General features: G+C 37.9%; 1 protein-coding gene across 1 annotated transcript; it reads left to right on the top strand.

Moving 5' to 3' along the window:
* Positions 1 to 1,327: 1,327 nt before the first annotated feature.
* On the top strand, positions 1,328 to 4,358 carry LOC133530956 (uncharacterized). The gene is made up of 3 exons (XM_061869021.1): positions 1,328 to 1,589; positions 2,817 to 2,996; positions 3,559 to 4,358. The coding sequence occupies exons 1-3, from the start codon at positions 1,402 to 1,404 to the stop codon at positions 4,337 to 4,339; spliced, it is 1,149 nt and encodes a 382-aa protein (XP_061725005.1). The 5' UTR covers positions 1,328 to 1,401; the 3' UTR covers positions 4,340 to 4,358.
* Positions 4,359 to 13,457: the final 9,099 nt, after the last annotated feature.

The following is a 13,457-nucleotide window of genomic DNA, read 5'->3' as shown; positions in this document are numbered from 1 at the left end:
AGTTAAGTTTTAAAAAAAGTACAGGGTAATACTTAAGTTAAGTTTTAAAAAAAAGTACTATAGGTAAAAAACTTAAGTAAATCACCTGTTGTATGTAGTTGTGACGTGTTCGAATAGACAATACATGTTTAAAAGATACACACAAACAAAACAAATGTCTATTCGATTCGAACACGTCACACAACTACAACACACTACATACAACAGGTGACTTACTTAAGTTTTTTACCTATACACTTTTTTCTGAAAATGCCCATCTACGTCATGTCATATGATGAAAATAATGTCAAGCATTTTCAGGTATTCTTCACAATGAACGCACTTCGAATAGCCTTCTTACTAGCGGCAGTCAATGTGGTCGCCAGTGAAGAAGCTAATAAAACTTTACCAGTTCTACCGGAACCTAAAAACTTTAAATTTGAAGACGAACCTACACAATCCTACGGTCTCGTAAGATTTGAAGACCAAGACCAAGAATTTGATGACAGTCAGAATACAGTTGACGATGGACAAAGGATTAAATTTGAAGCTGATGGTTTCCAAGACAATAGGTTTCAGCAATATGATAACCAGAACAACATTGAGGGACAGAAGATTATATTTGAAGAAGATAAAAGAAATCAAAGACCTAATCAACAAAAGAAGAAACGTAAAAGAAGACCAAAAAGGTTACCGAATGGAGCTCAAGGTTTTAGATATCCAGCCCAGCAGTATCCTGGATCACCTGTGTATCCTGGAGTGCCTATATATCCTAGTCCTGTATTTAGTCCTGGACCAGTTTATCCAGGGCAGAGACCTTATCAACCCTATACACATTATAGTGAGTTGAGTAATCTTTTTGTTACTTATTTATTTATATGTAGGTATTCCGCACATATCGATGGCTTTAAAGTTTGGTTTTGTATCAAATACCTACTGATGATATTGATGCCACATTACCATCGACGAACTCATTTTTAATAAATGTAGCAAGATTGTAGTAATAAACAAACAAAAAACAAAACCTCCTACTGCCTAAAAAAATCTATTTTATGCCAAAAATGCCTTTCATCAATTTGGATAAGAGCTGATACTTTTCAAACTGCTGGATCTATTTATACCAAACAAATGTAGCTAAGAACAACTGCAAGGAAACTAGCTTTCACGTAAAATCGCATCGAAATCGGTCCATCCGATGGAGAGCTAGGATGTCACAGACAGACAGACAGACAGACAGACATACATTGGCATCAAATATATACCTCCTCATCTCTTTTTTGCGACGGGGGTTTAAAAAGGCTTAATATAGGCCACTTGAATATGACTAATATGAGTAGACAGTTATTGACCTGAACTTTTGAATTGTGTATGTCATGTAAGCTCTGGAAGTACGTCTTTTGACCTAGTCGAATTATACTTTATATGATTCCAGAGCCTCGTCCCTCTGCCACGTCAGCGGCCCTCTCAGCCGTAACAGAAGCCCTAAGTTCCTTAGCATTGTACGATGATGCTCAATGCGTGCCACGGTTACTCTGCGAGGCAGCTGGAGGTGGATCTATCCCTGGATCTGGGATACTGCAGTCAGTTTCTGGGCTACAACCATTGCTTACGTAAGTATATAAGTGGCAAATATACACTAGTCGCTCTGTATACACTTGTACTACCGTTCCAGGAAAAAAATCCAAACAGAAAAGACAAAAATAAATCTATATGATTATTAATTATCGAACCTGCTCGAACGCATATTACGAAATACGAAAGCATTTTTGCCCAAGCTAAAGGGGAGAGCTTCGTTCTCACTCGGTCAGTAATCGCGCTGAAGCCAGATAGACAGGCACAGACAATGATTAAAGTGGACAACCGGTCTGGCCTAGTGGATAGTGACCCTGCCTATGAAGGCGCTGGTCCCGGGTTCGAATCCCGGTAAGGGAATTTATTTGTGAGATGAACACAGATGTTCGCTCCTGAGGCATGGGTGTTTTCTTTGTTTATAACTATGTATTTATCTGTATACGTATGTATATTATCAGCTAGGGCTCATAGTACCAACTTTGCTTAGTTTGGGGCTAGGTCGATCTGTGTAACATTGTCCCCAAATATTTATTATTTGTCAAAAGATTTAAAGTTGTAATTCCCGATGCAATAAACTTTTCTTTGACCAGATTTCTGATAAGTGAAATAGGCTGATCATAAACATTTTTAGTAGTTCTGGGAGAGGAACACAGAGCTTCGCTCCAAAACCCGTGTCGTCGATGTTGGGATGAAGACCGCCAGGCTAAAGTGGGACTGGGCTGGGCTGCCGGATGAATGATGACAGATGGGTTAAAATAGCCACTAGCTGGCATCCCCAGTGTAGTCGTGGCAGAGGCAGACCGAGAAAGAGATGACGGGACGACTTGAATACGTTTCAGCGGGACTGGTGGGATCTTCCTCAGCACAGGGAGGATTGGAAAGCTAGAGGGGAGGCCCTTACCCAGCAGTGGGACACACAAATAGGCTAATAAAAAAATAAAATAAAGTTTAAAATGAAACTTTTCTGTGGACTTTATAAAATAATTAACATTAAAGCCAAATTTTCTTGCTGAACCCTCTATATGGTTAAGGTCTCGGTAAAATATACCCAAATTGTTAACTTTCGTATTGTCCCATCTTGCCTGTTAGACTCCACAGGGAAGATCCCGGTTTTTCCGACCGTTTTTGACCCAACACAGGTATAGAGTTTAATCTTCTTTCAAGAGACTAAACTTCCGCTTGTAAAACATGCTAGAAAAATTTATGGAATAAAGTTATTTATTAACTTTTGACTAATTTATAAACGAATGTCTTTAACTTTCCAGCTTACTCTCGGCCTACAACGGCATCAGCTCCTCCCCACTCTTCGTGTTCGGCCGAGCCGTCTTCCTGGGCATGACTTCCAAGGCTAATCCTGGGACCTGTCGCTACGCCTACCCTCAATGCCCCAACGATCCTGAGCAGCTAGTCCACTATTTGAACAACCATAACGGAGGCTTCTTCAGGTACTTATATTATAGTTTATCCCCCGTTTATTAATCGTTTGTCCCTTTCCGACGTATTGGTATGATGGACAATTATTAGCGGCTTGTCACATTTAGTTGACGTTTATGAATAAGGGGGTATATGTATAGCCGCTGACATTATGCATCTGGTGTTCCAGGAGGAATACTGTTTCTATCTGTTTCTCCCACAACAATTAAGAATTTGGGATGCCCTTAATATTTATACTTAATATTTGATTTCCTCTTTTCTGTTTTGTGATTATTATTCCCAATAAATACACACAGACACACACTACTCCCGCAACTCCCTCGCCCATCAGGAAAAAGTACCCACTGTATCGATATTGTATCGACAAGTCAGCAAACAACCGAATTCTCAGGATAGACTTATAACATGACGTTGCGACTAGATTATTAGTTAATATAAGTACTCCATTACTTGACATTTAAAGTAAGGTGGATTAAGACTTTCACCGGGGCAAGACAAACACTTTTATGTTCGTCTTATCCCACCGTACCTTACTACATTTTTGCATTAACGAATCTTTTTAATTTATTTCAGGTTCTTCGCAGCCCCACAACTTAATCAAGAGCAGGGACTAGAGCAGTTCTACAACCAGCTATCAGGGCAGAATTATGGATTATATCAACCACAACAATCCTCACAGCCTAACCAGTTCCAAAACCAAAATTCGCAGCAAGGATACGGTCTGCAGCAACAGAATCAGTATTTATACGATCAACAGTTCGGTCAATATCATCATCAATATGTGCCTCAGCAATATCAGAATCCTAATCTCCAGGGTTATGGTCTCCAACAACAATTTCATCAGAATTATCAAAGACCCAATCCATATAGCAATGGATATGGTCTGTATGGCCAGAATTATCCTTACCAAAAGAGTCTTAACCACACCATTGAAAACAGGATTCAAAGGAGAATACAGAATGTAAGGAACACGGTATTTGTTAACGTCAGTTCTAAGCCAAAATGGTCTTTTCCAGAATCTACTTCAAACAGGGATGTTTATAGCAATGTAAGGTTAGGTAAAGTTATTAATTTTCCTCAAAGTAATGTAAATTCTATCACTGCAGGTCAAGGTTTCGTTTTCCCAGGCATACAAAGTAATAGAGAATATCCGATTAATATTGAGGCATTTGATGATTTTGAACAAAAGGGAGTTGATGAGTTTAGGTTTCGTAGTGAGAACAATGATGGAATATTTAAGAATGGTGTTGATGGTGACAATAATGATGGTATTAGAATTTTGTATGTAGTCAGGGGTAACGGAGATCCAAATCATCCTGAAATTGTGCGATTGATTCCTGGTCAAACTTTGTAATATATTTTTCATAAAACAACAGGCGGCCGTTGCTCCGACTATTGTCTTAGGCCTGCTGGGCCTCGTTGACAATAAACATCTAAACTTAGATTAGATTAGATGATTTATTTCATGAAAGTAATAAATATAAGAGCCTCGGTAGAGAGTACCATTTTGTACCTTTTGGCGTTGAAACTCTAGGTCCATGGGGTCCCAGCGCGCACAAGTTTTTTGGAGAAATCGCGAAACGTCTGGTTGACGTAACTGGTGACCGAAGAGCTGGCGGCTTCCTCGCACAACGTATCAGTATTGCGATACAACGAGGAAATGCCGCCAGCATCCTTGGTACAATGCCTCAAGGGCCTATTTTAGATATAAGCTAGTTATAGTAATCATCTGTATATATCCATTATGTATATTGTTATTGTCAATAAATAGATTTTTCTTTCATGAAAGACAATTACATAATAAATTTGCATTGATGTCAAAAATATAAGAATTTCTATCATGATCGTCAAAATAAAATAAAAATTAAAATAATAACAATACTAATGAATTAAAATAAAATTATAGCTCCAATAAGGATTGTCAATACAATTAGAATAACAGTAAGTAGGTAAATACTTACAAAATCCAAAATATAAATTTACAATGTCAAATCTTACGAAAATACGAGAATAATAAAAATAAAAACGATAAATTAATAAAAGAACACAAATAATAGCTCCCAATAAGAATCGTCAACACACAACAAATATAAAAAAAAAACAATGAAATAGTATCTCCCAAAATAATGAATAGAAAATGTTTGGCGCTTATCGATCATATCGATGTACGATTGTCATCTTGTCTAGGCGCTCAGTGTGCGTAGACAAGATCCCAATTGTTCACGCTCTATCACTCTTCCATATTAGTGCGACAGAGACAGTTAAGTTTCGTTCGCTACGAAGCGTTAACGATTGGCTGTTGACTACACACCCAGGGCCTGACGTTTCGAACGTGATGTTACGTATTTGATCAAATGAGTAGAGTCAAACCAAGCTAAGTTGGCAGCGATTTTAAAAGCTCAGCCTGTGCAAGTGTTAAGTAAACGTCATAATTTCATAGAAGTTTAAAATAACTTGCGCAGTCTATCTGTGTTATCAAAATCGATGCAAACTTAACTTGGTCTGACTCTACTCCCTGTATTTTGAAATATCAGATATAAATATTATTATAACAAGTGTAAGGTAGAGTCATAGAATCATCTATTTAAGTTTGTAAGTGTTTTGACAACCGGTTTGGCCTCGTGGGTAGTGACCCTGCCTACGAAGCTGATGGTCCCGGGTTCAAATCCTGGTAAGGGCATGTATTTGTGTGATGAGCATGGATATTTGTTCCTGAGTCATTGGTGTTTTCTATGTATTTAAGTATTTATATATTATATATATCGATGTCTAAGTACCCTCAACACAAGCCTTATTGAGCTTACTGTGGGACTTAGTCAATGTGTGTAATAATGTCCTATAATATTTATTTATTTATTTATTTAAGTATACTTTTTGCGAAACTGTAATTAGAATTACTTAACAACGACGTCAAACGTCGTATGTAAGTTTAAATTACTAGTACTTCTAATTTTAAGTGCAATTTTCGTTGTGAAATTAATAAAACTATTTATTCCTGTATAGTTTTAATACGTAAGTACCTTTTAAATAATCCATAAAAATGAAACCTGGCATATTTTTTGCATTATCCAAGCGACTATTTTTGGGTATTGATGTGTTGTGGATAATATTGTATATGTATGTGAATGATGTAAAGCGCAGTTCAATAGAAATGACAAATAATGTAAACAAATGTGACAGATTTTGCTGGCACTTGATGTATAGGTAACCTAAAAGTTTTAGGATGGGAGTTTTCATTGAAATATTAATACTTAACATATTTAACTAGTAATTGATATAAATAAAAGATGTAAGTATCAATAAAACTAAATCAAGTTCTCAGTAATGTTATTAGGTACCTACGTAATCATATTTTTAGAAGGCAATTACCCATAATTTCATGAATCATAATATGTTAAAGTTATAATAGTTGCTCTTGACCTAAAAAACAATTCCAATTGGTACTTGAAACACTTTCCTTATAAAATTATCACTAATTAAGAATTCATATGACTAACTAATTGAAATTAGGGCAAAATGAAATAAATAGCTTAATAGTTATTTTATTTATTTATTTAATCTTTATTGCACAATACATGAAGGTACAAACAAGGGCCTACCGCGAACCACGTTCGACGTGTTACCTCTCTGTCGCACTTGTAAATTCGTATGTAAGTGTGACAGGGAGGCAACACGTCGAACGTGGTTCGCGGTAAGCCCTCAGTTCCGAACAACTGACAGGCTGATACCGTCCGGCGGACTGTTAATCAGTGGGCCCCGCTGTGCCTGAGGGCTTACCGCGAATCACGTTCGACGTGTTGCCTCCCTGTCACACTTATCTACGAATTAACAAGTGAGACAGAGAGGCAACACCTCGAACGTGGTTCGCGGTAGGCCCTCTGATTCTGCTAAAATTATTAACGGTCTTGTAGTATTCGAGTAAAGTCTTACCGTCTCCCATTCATCAACTTATCTCACTAGGTCATGATTTCCAGGACACCTTGCTATAATGTTACGGTCAAATATCATTAACTTCGTATAAAGTCCGTGACACTTGCGTCTACGATAATTAATGAATATAAACGCAAATTGTACAATTAATAACGAATAGCCTTAACTTTATTTTTACGCGCAGATCGTTCACCCTTTACGTGACGGGTTTTATACGAGACGAGACGATTCCGATACGATAAGGTCACAGGCCTGCATAAAACTAAAATAAAATTTGTAAGAATAGTAGCTTGGAGATGATGTTTATATGAACAATGAAATGTAAGAAATATTTCAATACTATTTTAACTGCATGACTATAGAATAAATACAATTATTTTATTAAATATTACGGCCGCAAATGCTAAAGATACAGGCCGATTATTTTTATTTCACAGATAAGTACTGTAAAGTAAAAGAAAACTCTCAGTAACTTTCGTTTAAGGTATACATATGCGTGTAATTCAGAAATTGTAGAAAAGTCGTTCTGAAAACAGACTTTAAGGTGTCTGACCGAAACCGGTTTTTTTTCCCAAAATGATAAATGGTTTTGCTCTGAAATATGAGTTTTATAACAAAACCGAATCTCCTGCGGTCGGATACTACCGAAAATACAATCTTGCAAGATTTAGCGCAGCCGAAAGTTTCGTTACTTATTTGGCCGAAACCGAGTCTTCGCCCGAAACATGATTTTTATGCCGAAACCTGCCGAAACCGAAACTTCGGTCGGACACTAATTCCAATGTGATTTTCGAATTATCTGAATACACCTTATGCATAAAATAAAAAATAAGTGAAAGTGAAGCTAGTTCACTATAAACTGATTATCGACACGACAAAAAAGTCGTCAGGTATAACCCGGCCCACGCGTTCGTGACATTAACCGATTTGGGAAAAGCAACAATTTTCCTGCGCGCGCGCCTTGACTTTAAGAACTTAAGCTTTCCTACTGCCTCTTTAATACTTTCTTGCATTTATTACCAGATCCAGACACCGCACTTAAAGCGTGTAACCTGTTATATGTCTACATACCGTTCACGCGATTCTTAAATCACGCGAACCCGCCGCCGTAGGTTTGTAAGACTCTTTAAATCTATTAGATTTTGATTGGAATACCATTCTCGTTCTGTGGGCAGGGGCACCCCAGTACCAGCTTCTCCCTCAGGATCCAACGTAGAGCGACTCGAATAGTCGACTGCCCCATATTTCACATCGGCTTGACTCCTTGGCGCTGCGTAGAGATGTGGCCTCGCTCTGCATTTTCTATCGCATGTATAACGGGGAGTGCTCCGAGGAATTCTTCGGATTAATCCCTGCTGCTTCCGCCATCGCTCTACGCGACAGCATTTCCATTATCACCACTTAGATAAAATTAAAGACCTAAGGTTGTCTGGAAGAGATCGCTTTTTAGCGATAAGACCGCCTGTTGTTACGTGGTTCTATTTTCTTTTTATTTGTAGTTTTACACGTACATAGTTGGTGCAATAAACAATATTTACTTACTTAAATACTTAGATGGTTGGCAGTCCTCAAATGTGTATTTTTCCAGAAACTTCCTTCCCTGCATAGCTAAACCGTGTAATGAACCGTCGCCCAAGGTATTTCCAGACCGATACGACCTTCAAACCTTCAGGAAAAGATCGCAGTCAGCAAGATGAGGCAGTGATTTTGACCCACTGCAAGTGTTATTTTAAATGTCAAATTTCTATGAAATTATGACGTTTATTTAACACTTGCACAGGCTGGGCTATCAAAACTGCTGCCAACTTATCTTGGTCTGACTGCGCTCTTTTCTTGAAGGTTTGAAGGTCGTGTCGTGCATCTCAAATGCCGGCATCGCACCTGCAACTCCTCTGGTGTTGCAAATGTCCATGGGCGAGTGGGCGACGGTAATTGCTTAGCATCAGGTGACTCGTCTGCTTGTTTGCCTTTGCCTCAATCACTTACTCATACTCCTAATAACAATATTGAGCATGTAAACATAGAATTTTTACATATCCTACCAATCAGTCAATCAGTGTAAACACACATAATGACACCACTCTGCTGACTAACGCCAATGCTGACCCGAAAATGATAAGACTCACTTATCCGTAACTAGGGTTGCTATACGTCAGGATTTCCCCTGACATGTCAGGATTTTTGGTTCTTTGTCAGAATTGCGGGCGGAACCATTCAAAGCTAGCTAAAAATTTGGAGTTGGACACGAGTAAGGTGTACGTATCGGACTTGCGTTAGACCACCCCGTGGCCCATACAGCCCTCAGCTCATGGAATACACCAGAAGACCGGTTACACGTTGAGGGTGTTCCAGCTTCGATCACTACGTGCACTTCTTCAACTCTTTTGTGGTGTGCGTGCCGTGACCGCTGCAGGGGACCATCGAATGCGCCGACTTCTGGCCGAAGGGTATCGTGTGTCCGAGGTTCCCGGGCAAACTGCCGAATCCGACACAAGAGCAGCAGATTCAACGGAGCCATGCCGTTTTGTTGCCTAAATAGAGTTTATTTTTCATTTTATAACATGTACATGTATTTAAGGCTGGTAGCAGTGGCTCACGAAAGGTTTTAGTATTCTGAACTTAATGGGTATTTTTATGGTACTCCCACATTGGCTGTTATAAAATGTTATATAACATCGTGTGACAGGGACAGCATGATAATTGTTTTATTATCTTGTCCCTGTCATACGATGTTTTGTAACATTTTATAGCAGCCAATGTGGGAAGCTCTGGTGGCTGGAGACTCGGGTATTTGGCAAGGTCGCCATCAGATAACAAGTCTGATCTCGTTATTAATATGTTTCGAGCATGGTCAGGGAGTAAGTAGTGAAACATCTTAAGTGAGATATAGTATAAGAACGTATGTTCTCTAAACCTGCTGTAGCCGCCGTACAGATCAAGATTCGAGGACTCAAGTAAAACTTCGATTCTTAGTGAAGTGTTATAATTTTCCAATATCCTGGTTACAAGGGTTTAATTGCCAAAACGGTTAAATGTAGAAATTGGTTGGTTGTTGAAAGTATGGATAAGATGATGAGAGAGTGATCTTGTAATATTTGATCAGTACAAAAGGTGGTTTAAATTTAGGTGCTTCTAATTGGCCGCGATACAGAATATGTGGAGCGCTCCTATTGGTGCTTTTGAAAAGCCTCCGAATATTAGCCGAGCCCGACGCCTGCATTGGGAATATTTTATATAATAATAAGTTGCAATCGCAACACCTGCCTATTTATACACTTTAGAGAGAGCTAACACTAGCAATATTATGCGTTTAAGTTGCAGTAAACCTAAGTATCATTGCTAAACACTGAAAGAGGCTAATTTCCACATTACAACCATTATAAAATTCCAGACGCGATTTATTTATTTAGTATAAATTTTATTTTGACACTTGGAGATACTTTACACCTCCAAATCTTATTAGTATTAGTACTCTGTACATTGGGGACCTTTTACATCTCCAAATTTAATGTATTTTTAACCATAGATACTATACATCTCTATTGTATTGTAGTAATCATTTATTTTAAGATTATTATAATGTAATGTTTACCCAGGTATTGGCGGTTGTATTTTTTATAAATGTTGTTATGTATTTTTCATGTCACTATATGATGTTACTATAAATGTTGTATTGTCTGAGGCCTACTTGCAGAATATTTTTTTGAATTTTGAATTTATACTATTATACCTACTTTATCATGGCAATGTTAAGGATATCTTCCACGATAGTGCAAAGTGAAGGTGTTTGGAGAAATCACTGTCCAGGACATGTCAGGATCAGGATGTTCGGACTTTTGTCAGGATATTCAATTTTTTGATGCGCCCTCTTCGACGCACTTCGTCTCAATAAGCTGTAATTAGTCAGGACACAGCTTTTTGCTCTAGTGCCATTGACACACTCATCTTATCTGCTGGACACTTGTTATCTACGTAAGTGGGTTTAACACTTTCCTTTTCTAATGTGTCATATCCTGTGGCGGCCGTGGCCCTGCCGCGAAAAACGAATTTCGGTATTTCATTGTCTGCCTCTCTATCGCTCGAATATGCAAGAGCGATAGAGAAACAGATACTGTCATTTCGATTTTTGTTTATCGCGGTAGGCCTTCTGCAAGGTTGTGAAACGGTTCGCTGTTCGTTAGTGTTGTTTGATATATATTAGGATTTGGTTAGACAATGAGAAACAGAGGGATGTGAGAAACTTTTGGAGTTAATTTCCAGAACTTTTGTATACGTACCTAGTACATTTTTTTTTCAGTAAATTTAAGCACATACTTTGCGAGCGAATTTTTCGTTGAATTAAAAAAATAATAGACCGCGAGCCAGGCACAGATTTCCAATACCAATCGCCTCCCGGGCGAAAATTCGTATAGTGGTTGAGGGCTATGTATGATGAACCCTCGTGGTCGTCAGCTGCCGCTCCGGTGGTGGATTGAGAAATGGTAGCCTCCGAAACACGTAAAAAAAAGTTAGTTAGTTTAGCCCGCGGTCTATACGCGGTTAACGCTCCGTTTCGTAGCGTAGTCATCTCTCTCTATCACTCTTCCTTATTAGTGCGACAGCGACAGTTGCGTTTCGTTCGCTACGAAGCGTTAACGATTGGCACGTTGGCTATGCGGGCTGATTGTATTGTACTGATTCCCCAAAAATTAACTTACTTACTGCTGTGGCGCAGCGACCCGAAATGGATCTTGGCCTCCGATACCAAAGACCGCCATGCTTCTCTGTCCAAAACCACTTCTGTCCAGTCGACGGCGCCGAGTTCGCTAAGGTTTTTTTCCATTTCGTCTCTAGCGGTACCTAGGGCGTCCAGGCGGCACCAATCATGGGACATTTAAGAAAAAAAATTGAGTATTTTTGATATTTCACCGACTCCTGTGAAATTTCTACCGCTTTAGAAGTTAAAAGTAGAAATGTTCTATTCTTCCTTTATGTTTTCTATTTATTTGATGAAAGCTAACAAATTAAAACTGTGCTTTTTTGGTCCAGTCATGGGATGTATTGCGTCATTAATTTTCAATATCAATGAAAGATAAACTTAAGTAGCTCTTAAGCTCTTGTTTATGGTAAAATGTTGCCAGCGTTAAGAAACCACAGGATTTGTCTATAGCTATACCATCCCATTACTGGTGCCAGTCCCATCATAGGGGCGTTTACTTTATATCATTTATATTTGCATGATTTCTAAAGTAATCTAAATTGTACTTCTTCTTATTTAATGAATGTTAATTATAAGATGTAATGTTTTGAAAAGATGTGTCTCACCGAGTTTCTTGCCGGTCCATATTGGGATACCCTCCTCCAATTGAGGGGGATTTACTTCTCGGGTCAGAGGCGTAGGGTTAGAGCCGGTGTAGCTTTATTTGACGTTCATAAGCGCATTGTAATATGCCTACTTAAATAATAAAATATATTTATTATATCTTATCTATTTCCTCCTTTCTCCATCTTACCAATCCTTTAACAAAAAACCTTTTATACTTTTAGGAAATGATGGAACTGCCACTGACTATGTAGTTATTTTTTATTTATTAAGAATAACTGATATTACTATGCTGTGTATATTTCGTACGAATTGTATTCGTATTTGTGGAATTTATGTTTGTTGTACAAATTGTATTTGACGTGTACCAGTATGCTACCAATATAGATTATCTTATATTTCACATTTAAAATTCATGTGACATTTTATTTTTTATAAAATTATATTTTCTTATAATTCTTTTTTTCAAACTGGATACTCTTTTACTCCACGACGGCACAGTAAAAGCACATAACTTCAAGAATTTCATATTCTTTTCCGCTCAACGCCAAACGTTGTTTGGCCTAGGTATTCCTTTGAGCGATTATTCACGGAATGTTTTTCACACCTGACTCAATAATAGTTGTCTACATACTATTTTAGTGTAAGTACTTACATGCACTAGGCGAGTCATTCCAATTTTCAAAATTTGTATTGGGTAGTTGTTAAGAAAAATTCATCGCTGTCAGATTTATGACGATAATTTAAGCTTTCAATTCAATTTCAATAAAAACTTAGTATTGGTGTTCATTTCATAAATTAAGCGATGTTACAATGTAAAAAGAACGGACAAGTGTGAGTCGGACTCGCCCACCGAGGATTCCGTACTTTTTAGTATTTGTTGTTACAGCGGCAACAGAAATACATCATCTGTGAAAATGTCAAAATCAATTCAATTTGAGACCGATTAAAACTTCGCTGATAGCTCTAGCATGCCAGTAATTTACTACAGTCACCATTATACATCGGAGCGGCCAAGGTGGTCATAAATATCTGAACAAAGCCTCTATTATAAAGACGTTAAAGTGCGTGTTCCGATATTTTTGAGCACCTTGGCTGCTTAATTATATCTGTTGGTGAATCTAGATGGCAGTTCTTCGGATTAATATTAATTAATATAAAATAATATGATATATTTAAAGTGGTGACGATTAGGATCTGCTTGTAGAATTTATTATTGGCGGTGTTTATAATCTTGTTC

The sequence above is a fragment of the Cydia pomonella genome, chromosome 2, assembly GCF_033807575.1.
Source record: "Cydia pomonella isolate Wapato2018A chromosome 2, ilCydPomo1, whole genome shotgun sequence".
Taxonomy (NCBI): Eukaryota; Metazoa; Arthropoda; class Insecta; order Lepidoptera; family Tortricidae; genus Cydia; species Cydia pomonella.
Note: the sequence above shows the minus strand (reverse complement) of the source record. Positions and strands in the feature narration are given on the sequence as shown.

Excerpts from the sequence above, each read along its gene's own strand:
- LOC133530956 (XM_061869021.1), top strand. The coding sequence starts at position 1,402 with ATGATTCCAGAGCCTCGTCCCTCTGCCACGTCAGCGGCCCTCTCAGCC. Across the intron at positions 1,590-2,816 it reads GGGCTACAACCATTGCTTAC|CTTACTCTCGGCCTACAACG; the intron begins GTAAGTATATAA and ends TTAACTTTCCAG. Across the intron at positions 2,997-3,558 it reads CATAACGGAGGCTTCTTCAG|GTTCTTCGCAGCCCCACAAC; the intron begins GTACTTATATTA and ends AATTTATTTCAG.